Here is a 19,506-nt window from a genome sequence, read left to right as displayed (position 1 = left end):
ACGTTTCAGAGTATATGCTTACTCCTTCAGATGAATTAATGCCATGAGGCAGGGAACGTATATATGTACCTGTCAGCTCCTTCTCACACTGCCACCTATATGGATGTCAAAGCCAGACCAGTCTTTTGAGGTCTTCTGTACTGTTTTTCCTCCCATAGTGTGTAGTTCAATGCCAATATTGTCTGTGGTCAATCTTCTATGAGACATTGTGGAAACTGTTTTGTTTGTTCAGTTTGATGGAATCTGTTATTAGGTGCCTTTGTTTGAAATAATTAAAGGGTAGTTTATGCTCATGACGTAGTTGTACGTCATACGTTCAACTCATCTTTTAGCAAAGATTTCTTAGGAAAATGGAATCGCTTTTATTTTTATACATACAGGAATGTTCAGTTGTATCGACACTGCGTTCATGTAAGTTTATTCATTTTGAGCCAACTTACTTTTCTTGTGGCCATAGTCAAATTATCAGTTGTGCAAATAATCATGTTTTTGTAAATCAGGCCAGTTTTCCAAAACAATTTTCATTTTTGGTTTCAGATATCGGAAAAGGTTTGGGTCAGCATTTAGTGGAACAGTCAAATTCTGACGTTATAGACCATGCCCTACTGTTCCATATTGCAGCAGAAGCTCATAGAGGGAGCTATGGCAAAAAAGTGTGGCAGTGTGAATATTGTGGCAAGACTTTTACAAATCCACGGAATAAGCGAATGCATGTAGAGGCTGTGCATGGTCCTGGGGATGCTTCTTATACCTGTGTCTGTGGCAAGGCTTACAAGTACACACACAACCTTTACAGGCATCGGAAACATTGCACAGTGTATCAGCTGGCTCAGCAGCCAAGTTCGGTGCAGTTCTGTTGATTTTGTGTAAGTGTATTGTTAAGTGATTATGTACAAATGTGCCGGATCCCTTCCCATTAGGAGTATAATCAAGGATTCTTTCATATTCATGTTCTTTTGGGATAATCATGATGGAGACTGGCATATGTTGGTTTTGGAATGTTTTTTTAAGAAGCTGAACATTTTTTAGAAAATGGGCAAATTAGCTTGCTGATGAAAGCTTCAGGGTCATGAACACATTTCATTTAAAGTTGTTGTGCTTAAGTTGAGGAGGCTATATTACAAAGTTTGCAATAAACCTGAGTTGCATGCTCACAACACACAGTGCCTTGAATCAGCCTTTCGGTACAAGGCCCCTGGAACAAATGCCTTCTCTTTCGTTGTTGAATATCGGTTCAGAAAGTCGGGTATGCCTTTTGAGTTGAATATGGCTTGATTTGCCATCACAGGTGCAGAGGGTATGCACTTTGTTTCTTCCAGTTTGTGAATATTTCGGGATAGTAGGATATATGCTTATTAAGTAATGCATTCAGGTAGTGGTGAATGCTGAGCAACAGAAGTGTCTATAAAAGGATTGTTTTTGAGAAGATCAGATGGGACAACTTGACTTGATTTGGTCTGCCAATGGAATATCAAGTCATCTTGTGTGGCACTGTCAAAAAGGTTGTTGAACAATTTCAGAATCTGACACAGAACTTGTACAAACATCACCGAGGACACCATTCTTGTGGTATGATGTTGTGGATCCAGTGCTTTAGTGCTAAAACATTATGGAACGATATAAACGCTGAGAAGGAGGGGTACCAGTAGGCTGGTTACTGAGGGTAAATTCCAATGGCATTTTACAGCAGTGTCACTATACAGCTATGTATGAATTCATTTTGGTTTCTCTCCTCTCAAAACAAGTTCCATTTTGTTGTTTGCAGGTATGTCAATGGATACAAAGGATGTTTCTGGCTATGCTCAAGCTCCACTGCAGGGTGTTACAGTTACAAGGGGTTATGCAGTCAATATGCATCATGCCCAATCAGTGTCTGGAGCTGTGTTTGCCCCAATGGTTGTTCCCTATCCCTTGTCGACATTGCTAAGCCCAGAGACTGTTAGGAAAACTACATGGGAGTGTGAACAGTGTGGAAAGACCTTCACCAACCCTCGCAACAAAAAGTACCACATGGAAGGTGTCCATGGAGATGCTTCCTACACCTGTGTCTGTGGGAAGGAGTACCGATATGTCCGAGCTCTCTACCGCCACCAGAAAACATGTAGGCTTGTCAATCTGAATTTAGATGCTAATCCCCCTGCAATGTAGACTGATCAATACATCACTGAGGACACGTTTCCCGTGGTATGATGTCACACATTTTCATCTGCTGACTCATCTTCTTTTTCATCTACTGACTCAAGACATTTGCACAAAAACGACAAGCGGCAGTGCCTTGTTGCTGTCTTGTGGTGTGTAGGCAGTTTGTCAGAAAAGAACAAGGTCGTGGACATTTGATGTGTTGCCTTGTATTGTACTCGTGATGCATCTACCATGTCTACTTCTCTGTGGCAAGGGGGGCACAGGTGGCCACAGGTGGCCCAGTCGGCGTAAACCCCACTCTCTGTGGCAAGTTGAAGAAGAAAGACAGAAACATCTGGAGGAGACATTTGTTGAGTCCTTTGGCTGTTGTGCATTTGATGGCTGGATGTATGAAAGTTCCGTGACAGATTGATCTGTAATGTTGATGTTCCTTGAAGGGACTCTCCTTGCGCTAGTGTCAGAACATATCTATCTTGCTCACTTTAGTGTGGGGGGCATGGATGGCCCAGGTGTCGAAGGCGCCAAAATTATCTGTGTTACAAAAGATTGCAGGTTCGAATCCCGATTTGCCCCAATGATATTTCTAGGTTTGTCAACACGATACCCATGCTCATGGGTTTTTGTCCAAAGTGGTAAACATCTGAGATCTGAGACTTCGGGCTTTCCTCCCACATTAAGCTGAAGTGTCTTGATATAACTGGAATACTGTGAAAGCGGCCTTTAACAGAACTCACTCACTCCTTGATGGAACTTTCCTTGTACTGATACCAGACCACATCTCTCTTGTACAATGCAGTGTGGTGAAAATATGACCAACCAAGACTTCACTAGACCACATCTCTCTTGTATACTGCAGTGTGGTGAAAATATGACCAACCACGACTTCACCAGACCACAGTTCATGATTACAGTGTTTATTTGACAGTTTGAAACAAGAAACAGCACGAAGTAACGATAAGGTGTATGGATGAAGAACACCCTCTTTACAATCAGGAGCAACATTTCAATGTGGGTTCTAACACCGTTGTCAAGAAAGTGTTAGAACCTACACCGAAATGTCACTCCTAATTGTAATAAAGAAGTTGGTCATCCTTATGCCTTATCTTTACTTAGAACTCAACTTCTAAATGCCTCTCAAAGAAGAAACAGTATTGACATAATTGGTGCCTAACTGTTGCTCTGTTCACACTTTTCATGTCCTGCGTCAGGTTTGACACTTAATTGATAATGGGGGCGGTCGGGTAGCCTAGTGGTTAAAGCGTTCGCTCATCACCCCGAAGACCCGGGTTCGATTCCCGACATGGGTACAATGTGTGAAGCCCATTTCTGGTGTCCCCCGCCGTGATATTGCTGGAATATTGCTTAAAGCGTCGTAAAACCAAACTCACTCACTCATTAATTGATAATCAAGCCAAAACCTTGACCTTTGGAGCACTGCGTTTTACATGTACATTGCTTTTTAAACAGATTTTGGAAACGACTGCATGTGTTACAGAGATCATAGAACATAGTCTTCTGTCTGGCCAAGGAAAGTTCAATGATATCAGGGAAGCAGTTTTTACATGATATTTCCTGAATGCTCCAAAGATTGTATAATTTGAGGCAAAGTTATCGCATTATGAGACACTCTGTGTCTTCTGTTTGTTCAGGGGGCTGTCGGGTAGCCTAGTGGTTAAAGCGTTTGCTCGTCACGCCGAAGACCCGGGTTCAATTCCTGACATGGGTACATTTTGTGAAGCCCATTTCCAAATAGTGATGAACCATGAGTCAGCGAAAAAGTGAGCATATCCTACCCACTTGTGGCAACCATCAAAAACACATGCAAAGGCAAGCCAACTGTTCAAGCTTACAATAATCTGGGACGGTTGATTGTATGACAAAACATTGTGTTGGTGTTGTTTTCTTCCTTTCCATTAACACATATTCACAACCGATGTTAGCCATAGCATCATGGTCTTGCCACAGCAACTCTGACCAACAAAATTCCTCTTTTGTTGTTTTCAGGTTATGGATCGACCTGTAGGTCTGGCTGGGATTACACGTCTCAGTACAAGGACAATAGCAGCAGGATGTCCTCTGGCTTGGGACATAGTCCTCATTTTGCGAACAGGTCGCAGGACATGGGTGGGAACATGCAGTTGTCCTTTGAACCCGGTCCTGGTATGACAGAGTACAGCAACTCAGGGCTGCATGGGAATTTTCCTGCTGGTTCTGCTAATGCTGGACCCAGTGTGGATGCTTTTCTAAATACTTGTAGAAATGCTCCTTCACAAGGGCGCCGTGTATACCAGTGTGATGAGTGTGGGAAGACATTCACTAATTCTGCCAATAAGAAATTCCACGAGGAGGCTGTCCATGGGCACGGTGCTGCCTCCTACCCCTGTGTTTGTGGCAAGGTGTACAAGTATCCCACTTGCTTGAGTAGACACCAGAAATTCTGCTCAATGTCTCAGAAAAATGGAACCAGTCAGCAAGCATCAGCCTAGGTCTGATCTGATCCGCTTGTGAGTGAGTGAGTGAGTGAGTTTGATTTTGCACTGCTTTTAGCAATATTCCAGCAATATCACGGCGGGGGACACCAGAAATGGGCTTCACACGTTTTACCCATGTCGTGAATCGAACCCGGGTCTTCGGCGTGACGAGCAAACGCTTTAACCACTAGGCTACCCGACCGCCCCTGATCCACTTGTAGAGTGTATCACGACTGTGTATTCAAGTTTTCAACTTTCCTGAGAAAACGCTGGAGCATTCGTTTAACCCAAAGACAACAGTCACAATCCACTTGATTGCCTTGGAGGCAGGACAGTAAGGAAGCAAAATGGTGAGATGGCTCACTTGTAATACAGAATTGGTGGGTTCAAACCCATTCTTGGCTGATAGGCATAATGCCTTACATGCTCATTTCTTCAAGGGTGTAGTCATCAATACATATCATTCTGAACATATGAACCACAACAGGACATGTTTTTAATACCCTCTAAACAAGGTGTGCTCGAGTAAGCCATGAGTGACATGTAGGATGAAATCCACTGAATTATGTGCAGTGTATCAGTACTTATACCACTTGGTTGAAGCATATCATCGATCCCAATTGCGTGGAACGATGCTCATGACATCAATCACTGGATTGTCTGGCCCAGACTTGATTATTTACAGAGCGCCGTAATATAGCTGGAATATTGCTCAGTGCAGCGTAAAACAACAAACCAAACAAACAAATAAAACACTAGGGTGCATTATGGCCATTGTTTCGGTGGGTCGTTATTTTTCACCACGACCACACACATGCAACACGCTCAGGTTCAACAAGTTGATTTTGACGAAAGGGGACCGAGTTCTGAATCACCGTGTAAAGCGCATTGCGCTGCTGGCCCACCTGGTATAAGTTGGTTAGCTCCCCTCTCTCTGTTTAAGACCATATCTCCCTTGAGGAGGGCGGTCCCTTATCAGAGCTCCAGATAAGCAGCGTATCTGCGTAAAATACGCATCAGAAATGCAGAAAAAGTATGCAGTAAAATAAAATCCAAGCGTATCAAGTACACAACGAACATTACAGATAAGCTACAAAAATAAAACTTGTGCGTATCAACAAAATATTGGTAAGTAACCCTGAGTATTCGATTAGCAAATCAGCAACTTATTTTGAAATTATAAACGGTCATTCCATCAACCTTGCCAAACTCCACGATGACAGTTACATCACGATCATTTGCCATCACACTTTCTTGTGGAAGTATCGTGGTATTTTTTGGTCCTATAAAGCTCGACACGACACCAGTTTGCAGGGACTAGATGAATAGTGTTTTTAAATATTTAACTTAAATACCCACATGTGTAAAAACTAGCGGGTAACAGAAATTTGAATACCCAGATAGAATTACTGAGACCCAATGATTTTAAAATGCATGGGTAAAATACCCACAACACCAAAAGCTGATCTGGAGCTCTGCTTATACACATCATTCTATATTACGGCTGACAAGATAGACACAATCTGTCTATCTTGTCATCCGCCAACTTCTAAGTAATGCCTATCAAACAAGCTATATTACGGCTGACATTAGGCTGTCATATTACCTGTTGATATTTCCTCTGAAGGTGTGCAAGTATCCAAGTTGTCAATGGAGACAAGCTGTGACTGATTCCTGACACCTTCATAGTGTTGATTAATACCCACTGGCTTGTCTGGGGAGACCTGATTCTTCACAACTGTGATATTGTGTTGAAAAATGGATTATTTCGTACTGTTCATGGTAGAGATTGAGTCTCCATAATACAACTTGATATGGCACTATAGGGAGACTTTGTCAACTCAAACTTCAGTAACTTAAGACAGTGGAACCTTATGGTAAGAAACAAATTCTTATCGGTACTTTGATTACCGGTACACATCAATGCAATGATCTTATGCCAGCCCCCCACTTGTCTTAAAAACATGATATACTACTCAAAAGAAGTTAAACAAACACATGGTTACTTTATGTTGCTGTAGTTAATCAGCCATTCTATGACAGAATAACAACTATAATCTCTCATGACAGATCAACAACAGTAATTTGAAAGAATTGGGTGTTCTTTAACTTCTCATGGTATATATCTACTATGGTCCCTAGGACCTTGACACAATGTCACTGTATGTTGTTAGTGATCAAGAGAATATTCCAATCAAGCTTTACATTTTGACTTTTGGGGATAGCTTTGGATTTCTGTTTGTTTGTGCTCTGAGGTATTGTTAACATTTGCACTGGTTAGTAATCATTTTGGCCAATAATGTCAATACAGTTTTGTTTCAATTAAACCTGAACTTGATTATAAATGTATTTTTCATTATGTGTCCTTTACAATTTCCCATTACAAATACGTGGTCCATCAATTTAGCTTTGTAAATGGCAGTTTTAGAGATTTGGTGTATTTGTTGATTTGTGAGCATGACAAAATCTATGTTGCATTCAGTTGTAATCTTCATCGGTGTAAAATGAATCCAAACATTGTACACATACAATTTATACAAAATAAATGTTTTAACAAATATGTGGCAGTTACTCGTATTTCATATAACAAAATACAGAACAAGCTTGATATGTGTTCGACAATTGCACAATCTGCAATACTAAATCAATCTCGGTAAGAGCGACTTGATTGGTTGCCGACAATGGCTTTGGAGAATGGAGTACACATGGGTTTGACGAAGTGACTCCGACAAATCACTGATGGTGAACTGTTTCATGTTTGGATCTCCCAATAGGTGCTGCAGGTACCATCACCAATACACATGGCGTATCCAGCTGAGCCTTCTAGGGCACAATACCGGAATGGAGGTTGTCATTCAGTATGGATTTGTTTTTTGTTTGTTGTTTAACTCTGCACTCAGCAATACTCCAGCTATATGCTGGTGGTCTGTAAATAATCAAGCCTGGACCAGATTTCAAATGAAATAAAACCAAAACCTTTTTAGGTTTGAAGGATAAAAGGGGAACAAATACATTCTGAAGCTGCATGCCTTTGCAAGGGAGTAATCCAAATTGTTTCATGTTATTTTTCTGTGTTCATCGTAGACAATTCTTTATCATTAGAATTTGTGAAGCAGCCTCATTCATATTACAACTATTTTACTTTCAGAGGAGATAGGCATCTTCCTCCCAGGTTCTAAGGGAAGTGCTCAGTCACCATATGCAAGAGTTGTGGGACATCCAGGTCCACGTTCTCAAGCACCTAGATCAGGATATGTCCGAAGCTTGGCAGCCAGAGATGCCTATCATTGCGAACACTGTGGCAAGAAGTTCACCTCTCAACAGACCAAAAAATGCCACATTGATGCAGTCCATGACAATGTGACGTACACGTGTGAATGTGGGAAGGTGTACAAATACCCTAGGGGGCTGCGGAGACATCGGAAAGACTGTATACTGAAACACCTCGGTCAGGTGGTTGCTTTGCATCCAATATGAAGTTAAAGGCTCATTTTGCCTGTTCAGATTTGTAGGAAACTGTCATCCACAGTTGTAATATAATTACACGTCCAGATGGACCATCTAAAGTGCAGATATCAAGGCCTGTCTCTGTGAGATAGGAAAACTGTACACTGAAACACCTCAGTCAGGAAGGTGCTCTGCATCCCATATGAAGTTGATGGGTGATTTTACCTGTTCAGATGTTGTAATTACACATCCAGGTGGACCAACTGAAGCACAGATGTCAAGGCCTGTCTCTCTGTGAGATAAGAAAACTGAATACTGAAATATTTTCATTGAGGAAGGTTGCCTGCACCCAATTTGAAGCTGACATGGCTGATCTGTTGTCTACAAGGAACTTTCACTAGGTTTGGGAACTAATGTCTTACCCACTACAAACAGCACATCTAGATGAACCATCTCAAGCAAAGATTTCAAGGCATACCAGAACCTTATTGTAGCTTTTGAAGGCACATTTTCAAACATCAAGTCAAGGCACACTCAGAATGTTTAGTCTGGCTGATGAATTGTCTGATCATTATGTGATGGGTTGAAATAATGCTAAATGGTTTGCTTCTTAGGGTATTGTGAGTAATTGGATGGGTTTCTAAGCACAATTCTTGTTGAAGCTTGTGCAGATTATTCTGTTTTGGATGTCATGTCATGGCAGACAATGTACATTGCTCATGATGTAAGTCACCCATCTGCTCACCAGTCCTTCATGGCTGCTATCACTGTGAAGCTGTGATGTTTACAGGTTGAAATAGCTGTCAGTGCTGTCTGCATCTTTGACGTTGATGCACTTTGTGCCTCTGAAATGAGCTCACCCAAGGGATAATGTGGTGAAGAAAAACTGTACACTTATCTGTCTCCTGTGTCTGTGTTCACTGAGCAAAGAAACAACTCATGCATGCCGTAGTTGTTAGGGCTGGGACTTTCCAGATTTACTACCCGGGTACCCGCCCACCTATTACCCGACCCTACCCGGCTACCCGCTGTAGGTCTCAAGAGATAGGCACAAAATGACTGATTGGGAATAGTTTGACTGCAGCCCTGGACAAAATGTATTCAGATGCACGTATAAAACGATCTGGTCATGCATACACTGAAGTTAACTGAAGTTTTATCTTTATTCAAACATATAAAGATAGTCGGAAAGAAATGCGAACATTAGTGACTTGTAGTGTAACCATATAGTTCAAGATCATTTTTGTCATTAAACAACATATCACATGACCAACCACGGGTCTTGGTAGTTGTGTGGGTACCCGGGTCCTTCTCAGTACCCACCCGACCCGAGTATCTGAGTTACCCGTCCCAGCCCTAGTAGTTGTACTAGTTACATCATACCGTCGTGCTGCGAAGACAAGGAAGTTCATAGAGGAATCCCGGCCATTGCAAGTGATAACGCACCTTGATGTTTTGCAAGACATTGGGGCAAGGGTGGCCCAGTCATCTAAGGCGCCGCGATTCGCTGTGCAGAGTTGCGTCCCTTGGGCACTCCAGAAACTCTATGATCGATGGTTCGAATCCCGGTTCGCCCCGATTATGTTTCTAGGTTTGTCAGCACCATACTCATGCTCGTGGGTTTCACCGAAGTGGTAACCGTCAGAGTCCTGCATCACTTCGGGTTTTCCTCCCACATTAAGCTGACTTGCCGTGATATAACTGGAATACTGTTAAAAGCGGCGTTAAACACAACTCACTCACTCATTTTGCAAGACTATAAATCTGACTGAAATTGTCACTTCTGGTTTTGAATATATTCTCACTGATTCAGTGGTTTTAGCCAGCTTTTTGTCTGACTTTTATTGCTGTGGAGTATGGAGTCTCTTAAATTTGTGTGTGTGTCTCTGTGTGTGTCTCTGTGTGATTTAAAAGGCTCAATGTTCTGTTTTCAACTGGTCATAGGTTTGCCAACACCATACCTGTGCTCGTGGGTTTCACCACAGTTATTTTGGATCATAAGTATTGCCTAATGCACTTCAAGGAATCTGTGTCTGCTTGGCCACATGTTTTATGTTAACTCACGGATAAGTCTGGGGCTGCTCAGATGATACATTGTCATTGTCACACCTAAGTATTCAGTTATTAATCGTTTTTTATTAATTGTTTTTTTCAACGAGACTGTTAGTCTGGACCTTTTCAGTTTGGAAATCATTCTTTTCATTGATGGTTACAGTTGGAAAGTTCTATATGTTATTGAAGGCGTGTTACTTTGTACCCATCATTTTAGAATCCCAGAAATAAAGTTGTCTCACTTAAGAATAGAGAATAATAATAAATAATATCCAAATGGAGTTCAGAACAATGCTTTATTTTAGATTGAGGCAATCTAGACTTGAGTTAGATTTTTCTTCTTATTTTTCTCTCTAAGGTGGGGGAGACTTCCATGATTTGAACATATGTTGATATTGATGACTCTACTGGAAAGGAACAGGTTTTCCCTGTATGTGCATACTGGAAACTAGCGTCTGGATGAACAGGTTTTCCCTGTATGTGCATGCTGGAAACTAGCGTCTGGATGAACAGGTTTTCCCTGTTTGTGCATACTGGAAACTGTAGCGTCTGGATGTATGGGGTTCACTGTTTGTGCATACTGGAAACTGTAGCGTCTGGATGAACAGGTTTTCCCTGTTTGTGCATACTGGAAACTGTAGCGTCTGGATGTATGGGGTTCACTGTTTGTGCATACTGGAAACTTTAGCGTCTGGATGAAAAGGTTTTTCCTGTTTGTGCATACTGGAAACTGTAGCGTCTGGATGAACAGGTTTTCCCTGTATGTACATACTGGAAACTAGCGTCCGGATGAATGGGGTTAACTGTTTGTGCATAATAGCTGGGAAAGCCAAGGATGTTGAATTTCATTGGATTTTAATGTTGTTGTCAAGTTTTTATTTGATATTATGAAAAGTATCTTTGATGTATTTACATCACTTCTATTCAATCCTGTCTGTGGATGTTGGCTGATATTTGATTGCCAATTTGTAAAACTACTTTTATCTGTATATATTTTTTTAAAAGAGAAACAAATAAACATGCTTCTTTAATTTTTAGGATTTGTCTTTCTCTCTAATTAATATCAATGGAAGGAACTGTCAATGTTGATCAGTTGTTTGGTCAATGGTATAATAACTGTCATGGCAGACTTCACCACTGGAGTCAGCCAAAGGGAGATAACTCCTGATTAGCCTGTTTCATCTTTTTACATTGAAATAAATATGATGTGTTTACTGATAAGATCTAAGGGATGTCTTATCAGCTGAATGACTTAGTTAATATTTCATAATATCTGATAACCGTATTCGACGTAATAAGCGCTCATGGCGATATTTGCTAATATATTGGCAATTGAACAATCCCAATTAGTATCCCTTCCGATTGATCAATGTACACAAGACTTAATTATGCGTGTATAATACACACTCGTGTGTTATATGCACCCTTAATTATGGGCAATTAAATTCTGGAAAAATATATCTGTCGTATATAAACAGTTCAGACCTTCGGCATAAACCACGAAATGTATCTTTCAACTCCACTCCTATCTTTCCACCATAATTATATTCTAATAAGACCCCCCTATTTCTAATTTTGAGAGCGCCCTGGGCGCTTATTACGTCGAATACGGTATTGTGAAATGGACCACGCAGAAATCAGTGGAAAATAAAGATACATGTATCTCAATCTTCACACACACTTCTATTCATTTCTACACGTGAGACAGATCGTAGATGATTAGTGTGCACTTGGTGCCTTGCCCTTATGCTGCCGGTCATCTTGGTTGACATTCACGATGATATCTTTCACGTGATGATCACATTACAGAGAAAACAGCCAAGGATTGGGCCATCAAACCCTAGCTCTATTTTGTAAGTGTACCTGACTTCTCCAAATCAAAGGTATATACCTATGCCGGAAATCTTCCAAGTTCTGTGAGCTACCAGGGGCGGTCAGGTAGCCTAGTGGTTAAAGCGTTCGCTCGTCACGCCGAAGAACCCGGGGTTCGATTCCCAACATGGGTACAATGTGTGAAGCCCATTTCTGGTGTCCCCCGTCGTGATATTGCTGGAATATTGCTAAAAGTGGCGTAAAATCATACTCACTCACTCACTCACTCTGTAAGCTAGCTACCTGTGGCTAGACGTGACAACATATAGACAGGGAAAACACCATTGCTCACATCCAACTAGTCCACAGCTCATTTTGGAAGAGGGGCCTTGTATAGTAATTAGATTTGGGGATACAACAACGAGTCCATCTAAAATATTACTAGTCTTGGATTAACAGACTTTCGACTTTGTCCCCAATAGATAGCACTGAAAACAGTTAAACTACTGCAATATTGCTACCCTAGGTATAATGTTTGTGGAAAAATATGCTGAGCCAATATCCGAAGAAGTCTGTGCAGTGGCTAAGGGGAAGCAACAATGTACAACTACATTCTACATTATACACCATCATGTGAGGAATTGAACTACAAAATAACAGACATTGTTTTAAATAAATACCCCTTCCTGTACATTTGTAATAGGATATAACTTGACTGTTATATTGGGTCAAGGGAAGCAACTTGGCAATGTACCACCACACAGCATGCAGTGAACATTATAGTTCAGATGCCACTGCATAAGTGCAATAATCTTGGACGCGACGTTAAACCCAATTTCACCTCACTATTATAGTTCACACTAACACTTTGTCTCTGATGACATATACTGTATTCAACGTAATAAGCACCCATGGCGATATTTGCTAATATATTGGCTAGTGAACAATTAGCACCCCTTCCGATTGATCAATGTACACAAGACGTATTTATTCGTGTATAATATGCACTCATGTGTTATATGCACCCTTTATTATGGGCAATTAAATTCTGGAAAAATATATCTGTCGTATGTAAACATTTCAGGCTGTCAGCATAAACCACGAAATTTACGATCTTTCAACTCTGTTTTTTCCCCCACCAAAATAACATTCCAATAAGAAGAGCCCCCTATTTCTAATTTTTAGGGCGCCCTGGGCGCTTATTACGTCGAATTCTGATATAAACAAACAGTTTTATTTTAATTGAAAAGGAGGCCAAGTGAGTTGTGGAAAATGTTGACTTGCTTCATTTAGGGCTACAGCATTGCAGGAAGGGCAAGCTGGAAGAGAAAATAATATGGTTCAGGGACTGCAACACAGACTAATTTTAGTTGTGAGTACAACCTTGGATGTGTGATGTGTATGAAAGGCTGTATTGAACCTATTGTAAGCTCGAATCACCAGGTCTTTCAGTAACACCATCCATTTTCTAACTGTTTCAGAAATTCTTGATCTGGGTGCCAGTGGGGCTGGCTTTGAAGGTGGATATGTCCAGCCCACTGTGGAGGGGGTGGTGGAGGGGTATTATGGCTCCCGATCAAGGTGGCAATGTGAACAATGTGGGAAGACTTTCACATCTCCTCAGACCAAAAAACATCACATAGAGGCTCAGCATGAAAATGTCACTCACTCGTGTGTTTGTGGGAAGGTGTACAGATATCCTCGAAACCTACGGAGACACAAGAAAGATTGTGACGTGTTCAAATTTGGCAGCTTTCATGGACAGTGATTAAACAAGACATGCACCTTGGTACTGAAATATCTTAAAGATTTGGTGTCAACAAAAAGATCATTAAAAAATGTTTATCTGATTTTTTGGGATATAAGTGAGTCTTCTTAGGCATTGACTGATTAGGTTCTCCGTCTTGAGTGCGTGAGAACAGTCTAGATGCTCATGCACCAGAGAAAACAATTCAGATTGGTTACATCTGTGGCAAGGTTTTAAGAATTCCTTCAAAAACGTTTGTAACGAACTGGCATATATAACGAACGGTTTTGACGGTTCCATCCATTCGCTGTACTTTTCATCATATGAAACTGGTGGATATAATGAACACGCTTTTATCGAAATAATGGATATAGCAAAATCATTTTGTGGTCCCGTGTGTACGGTCCATGAAAATGTTTGTGTGTATGACAAACTGTTAATCTCTGAGTGTCACCAGTGAGGATGAAGTATTTACACCTTGTTCTCAATTTACACCCTTAATTAACAATCGGAAGACAGTGATTAGGCTATAGCCTTTGAAGTGGATATTTCTCTCTATAAAATGTGACAACTAGAATGAGAAAATTCACTTGAATGCTTATAACGAACTATGGTTATAAAGAACTAAAATTAGTGGTCCATATGAGATGGTTATAACTATAGTTTACTGTATATCTAGAAGGGTTAATCTTTTATGAGGAAGGATGTACTTGCCTCATGAGCTCATTGTGACAGTATGTTTGTGAATTGAGGGTTCTACAGGTCTCCACTCATCGGAGGTACTGCAATTTCTAATGTGTGACAATGGATATTCTAGTCATTTGGATGCAGTGTTGTCAAGACAACATGTTTCTATGGAAAGTCATCAGAGGTAACAATGACAACATACGATAACTGTGAAAAGCTGTTGTCAATCCCAGAACAAGTAATTATTGGTATTATCACATTTTTCATCTGCACAATAACTAGGACATTAGTGTCAGTGAAAACTACTTGTTTTCCATCCTAGGGGCTAGATATTTGTTATACCTCCAGATCGAGACCATAAGGAAAACGGTCACTTAGAATTTCAGCTGCTCAGTTATAGTAGATATTCATGTGTTGGAAAATGTCGTTCATTTTCTATCCTACAGGGAAGTCCTACTTTTGGATGAAAGAAAATGGGATTTTCAACAAGAACCAACACATTTCACACAGCACATTCCAATATAAGCCGGCAAACATGTATGGAGATTATATTATTTTCTGCATTTTCTTGATTGCAGGTTTTGGAATGGGCCCACAAGATGTTGGTGGCTTTTCCCCAGCTGTTCGTCACGATGCTAGATTAGCCACATCTTTGCCAGAAATAGATCAAATCTTGTCCAGCTTTAGTGTTCCTGCAGGGTCTGGTGGCACTGTGGAGGAATGCTTTCCTTCCAGACGCAAGTACCAGTGTGACGAGTGCGGGAAAACGTTCACAAACTCTTGCAATAAAAAGGAGCATGTTGAAGCTGTGCACTTGAACATGACCTGTACTTGCGTGTGCGGGAAGGTTTACAAATATCCGAAGAACTTCCGCGCTCATCGTAAACATTGCAGCATCGTGAAACAGTTAGGCTAGTTGAAATTAGCAAGGCTGGAAGCCTCGAGTTGATCTGCACACACTGAATATGATCTTGTACTGAGAACATGTACTGAAGTTACTTGGATGTGTGGTTCATAGCTCAGTGTACATTGCCATGTTTCTAGGAAATGGTGTGTTTATATGAATCCGGCTACTGTTCCTCTAGACGATCATAGAGCAAAGATGATCCTATCTTTGGTTCATTAAGACAGGTTTATTTAACATATACTCATTCTTGTATATAAGATACATCGAACATTTGCCCGAGGTGTTGATGACTCTGCAAGTCCTGCATTTACATGTACCTGATACCGGGAACATTTGCCCACGGTATCTGATCAGTGGCCAGACGCCACATACATGTTTATGTTCTTTGTAAACACTGCATTTATTTGATGTTCTGTCAGATGGAACCCACAACATGCTCTAACTCAATGAAGAGAACATTTACCTCCGCTGACAAGTGATTGGAAGCCAAATATTCCTATTGAGCAGATGCTGGCTGTTTTTCCCCATTTGATTTGACCTCTGGCTTGTAGCCAAGACTTGTTTGATTTTAAAACATTCTAATTGTTTCAAAGGATTAAAAAGGAAACTTAGTCAAACTAATCAGTTTTGACTAGCCAAGTATTTATTTATGTGCTTATGGAAATACTTCATTTTTATCAATTAGATGCTGGTGCAGTTTATCTTAGCTTGTTCAGCCAAGAGTTTATTTATGTTTTTATGACACACTGCTAGGCTTGGAAATTTTAAGTTATAATAAGGCATTCATTTGAATTCAATAAACATTTGCCTTAGTATATATAACTTAAAATTTCCTAGCCTAGTTTATGAAGCCTATTAAAAATCCTAGGTTTTATTACAGAATTATAAGTTTTCTGTAAATGATTTGATCTGTGACTGGTAGTCAAGACTTTGTGTGTTTTTTGAAAACCCAGCATTCTTTTGAAAAAGATGAAAAAAATCCTAGATTTATTACAGAATTATGAGTTTTCTATAGATGTTTTGATCTGTGACTGGTAGTCAAGACTTTGTGTGTTTATTTGAAAACCCTGCATTCTTTTGAAAAAAAATGAAAATAACATGTACCTTAGTTGCATTGATCAGTGGTTGGTATCCCGGCCTTTGTTTACCGTATTTCCTCTATTAGACGCCAGGCCTCTAATAGAAGCCGGGTCAATTGTTCTGTGCAAAAAATAGAAGCCGGGCCTCTTATAGATGCCGGGTCGATCAATTGATACAACGGTCATAGTGAAATGGGGATATTAATAGAAGCCGGGCCTCTCATTGACGCCGGGTCAAAGGCTCGTCCGAAATAAATAGAAGCCCGGGCGTCTAATAGAGGAAATACGGTATATGTTTTTTAAAACCACTACTGTTGTGAATCAGATATCAGTTTTCTGTATCAGAGTCACCATGCTGACAAGAAGCTCATAATGTTCCCAGATGGACTGTTTCCAACAGAGATATGTACCGTTGTAATTATTGTTGCTTGTATCAAGGTTGTTTATTACCAATGTGCTGTGTCTCCTGGGGGCGGTCGGGTAGCCTCGTGGTTAAAGCGTTCGCTCTCACACTCTCACGCTCTCACACTCACAATCCCGACATGGCTACAATGTGTGATGCCCATTTCTGGTGTCCCTTGCCGTGATATTGCTGGAATATTGCTAAAAGCGGCGTAAAACTCACTCACTCACTCACTCACTCACTCACTCACTCACTCACTCACTGTGTCTTCTGTGAAGTTAACTGGGAGATCACTGACAGTTGTGTCTTGTGGACATTATGATATCAGAGATTGTACATTATAGGTATCTACGTCCGTGTTGTGGATGAATGTCTTTCTGTGAAAATATTCACCTTCATGCAACATTCTCTAGTACAGTGCCTTACATTCAGTCGATGGGGCCGATGGCTCCTGATTCGTTGATGAACACTGTCTTACAGCTGAGACAGCGATCTGTTCCTTTTAAAGACTGTGCTATGAAGTGTACGATAGACATCTTCCCATCTTCCCATGCTAATGAACACTGTCACCACCTCCTGGAAGCTGTGCTATGAGCTGTGCGATAGTCAGCTACCCATCTTCCCTTGCTTGCGACAGCTGTCCTTTCCTATTATTTACTGTGACATGAGTTGAGAAGTATTCCGCTACCCATCTTCCCTTGCTGTCAGATGAACACTGTCGGAGCCTTCTGTCATCTGTGCCATGAGGTAATCTGTTTAGCGACCTGTCCTCCTTTCTGTTGAAACTGAGGGGCGGTCGGGTAGCCTAGTGGTTAAAGCGTTCGCTCGTCACGCCGAAGACCCGGGTTTGATTCCCGACATTGGTACAATGTGTGAAGCCCATTTCTGGTGTCCCCCACCATGATATTGCTGGAATATTGCTAAAAGCGGCGTAAAATCTACTCAATCACTCTGTTGAAACTATTGTTCTTGGTCAGTTTGCAAAACTTGAATCTGAGGTAATACTGGCAGTAACGATACTGCTGGGTCAAAAGACTGATTGATGTTTTTATTAATTCTGATAGCCGCTTATGGCCCGATCACATAGCAGTAACATATGGCGACATATCAGAATTTTTGCCAAAACACCGGCAGCGCTGAAATGTGCTGCATATATGCTGTATATGCTTGTAACCAACTACGGTTCTAACAAACAAAAATTAGTGGTCCCTTCGAGTTCGTTATTTTTAACCGTAGTTTACTGTATGTATTTTCCAAAGGATAGATAGGCTTCATTTGAAAACCTTACCAACGAAGTACATTTTCTTGTTTTCAGATTATGGAATAGCTTCCGCTGGTCATTACAGTGCCGGGGATCTGATTACCAAACTTTCTTCAATGTCTGATAGCACTCAGCTCTTCCCAGTCATCTTTGATGGGAACGTTCCACCCCACAGGCGACGTTTATGGCAGTGTGAACAATGTGGCAAGTCTTTCACCACACAGGAAACAAAGCGACATCACATTGAGGCTGTCCACATGAATGTCACCTACCCTTGTGTGTGTGGAAAGGTCTACAGATATCCCAGGAACATTAGAAGGCACAAGAAGGATTGTCATGTTTTCAAGCTGATGGGGGACAATCAAAACCAAAATGGATAAGGTACACAACTGTGCCTATGTCAGGATTTTAGAATTGAATTATACTATTCGTTACAAGACAAGTTCATGTTTGTAACAATGCTTCCCGCTAATGTTGGTTCCGGTGTTGAGTATTGGGGGAACAAAGTGTGTGATACTCTGTCAAATAATCCCAACAGTTCTGTCAGAATGGGAAGAAATGATGATCTTCGTGTTGTTTTGGTCAAAGGGAGATAACTCTGTTATGTAGCTGCTCGCAATAGATTGTCAACGAGGACACTTGTGGTTGTTGTTGTTGTTTGTTGTTTTACGCCGCACTCAGCAATATTCCAGCTATATGACGGCAGTCTGTAAATAATCAAGTCTGGACCAGACAATCCAGTGATTGATATCATTAGCATCGATCCACGCAATTGGGATCGATGACATGCTTCAACCAAGTCAGCGAGCCTGACCACCCAATCCCGTTAGTCGCCTCTTACGACAAGCATAGTCGCCTTTTACAGCAAGCATGGGTTGCTGAAGACCTATTCTACCCCGGTTCTTCACGGGTCTCTTGTGGTTACTGTTATTATTGGTTCACATCATAAAGTCATTCAAACATTTCAGCTCTGTACACACTAGACTGCAGTCCTCAGTGGAGATTCAGGGTTACAATAGGTCCCCAGGAACGTACGCTGGTTGTAAAACAAACCAAATGGGTCAGGTGGTCAAACTCGACTGACTTGATTGATATTGTGGATCGTTGCTTGATTCTTTACAGACCGCCGCCCTATGGCTTGAATATTGCTGAGTGCGTCATTAAACACACTTCATTACAGACTTTGGCTCCTTCTCAGGGAGTGAACACATTGAGTGGATTATGCATGGTTTCTGTGCTTGACCTTTGAAGGACATTTGTTACATGGAAGTTGTAGAGAGGGATGTGTTGTTTCCTCAGAAGAATAACATCTGCCACTATTGTGATAATAGTTTTCAAGATTGACTTATTTCCGTAGGGAAAATCTTTTTGGAAAGGACATAGTCTCAATATAAGAAGTATAGTATTTGGTGTGGTTATTTACTCGGACGGGCATTATTTCATGAGTTGCCATTATATGGCTAACAATCATGGTAAGTTGGGGGTTTAGGACAGCTGA

At 41.0% G+C, this 19,506-nt stretch overlaps 1 protein-coding gene across 6 annotated transcripts in view; it reads left to right on the top strand.

The window, feature by feature from the left end:
* Positions 1 to 19,506, top strand: part of LOC139447746 (uncharacterized) — a 166,463-nt gene that overhangs the window by 50,583 nt on the left and 96,374 nt on the right. Inside the window, exon 2 of one of the 6 annotated variants that reach the window (XM_071229221.1) lies at positions 18,063 to 18,389. The exons of 3 other annotated variants lie outside the window; for them this stretch is intronic. In XM_071229221.1, coding sequence (XP_071085322.1) covers positions 18,063 to 18,388 — 326 coding nt within the window. In that variant the 3' untranslated portion in view covers position 18,389. Of the gene's footprint in view, positions 1 to 1,765; positions 3,044 to 13,405; positions 13,702 to 18,062; positions 18,390 to 19,506 lie in introns of those variants that run through there. 2 more of the 6 variants (XM_071229231.1, XM_071229215.1) reach the window with 2 other exon arrangements.

Source organism: Haliotis cracherodii, unplaced genomic scaffold (assembly GCF_022045235.1).
Source record: "Haliotis cracherodii isolate W230 unplaced genomic scaffold, xgHalCrac1.p SCAF_7, whole genome shotgun sequence".
Taxonomy (NCBI): Eukaryota; Metazoa; Mollusca; class Gastropoda; order Lepetellida; family Haliotidae; genus Haliotis; species Haliotis cracherodii.
The sequence above is the reverse complement of the archived record's forward strand: the minus strand, read 5'-3'. Positions and strand labels throughout refer to the sequence as shown.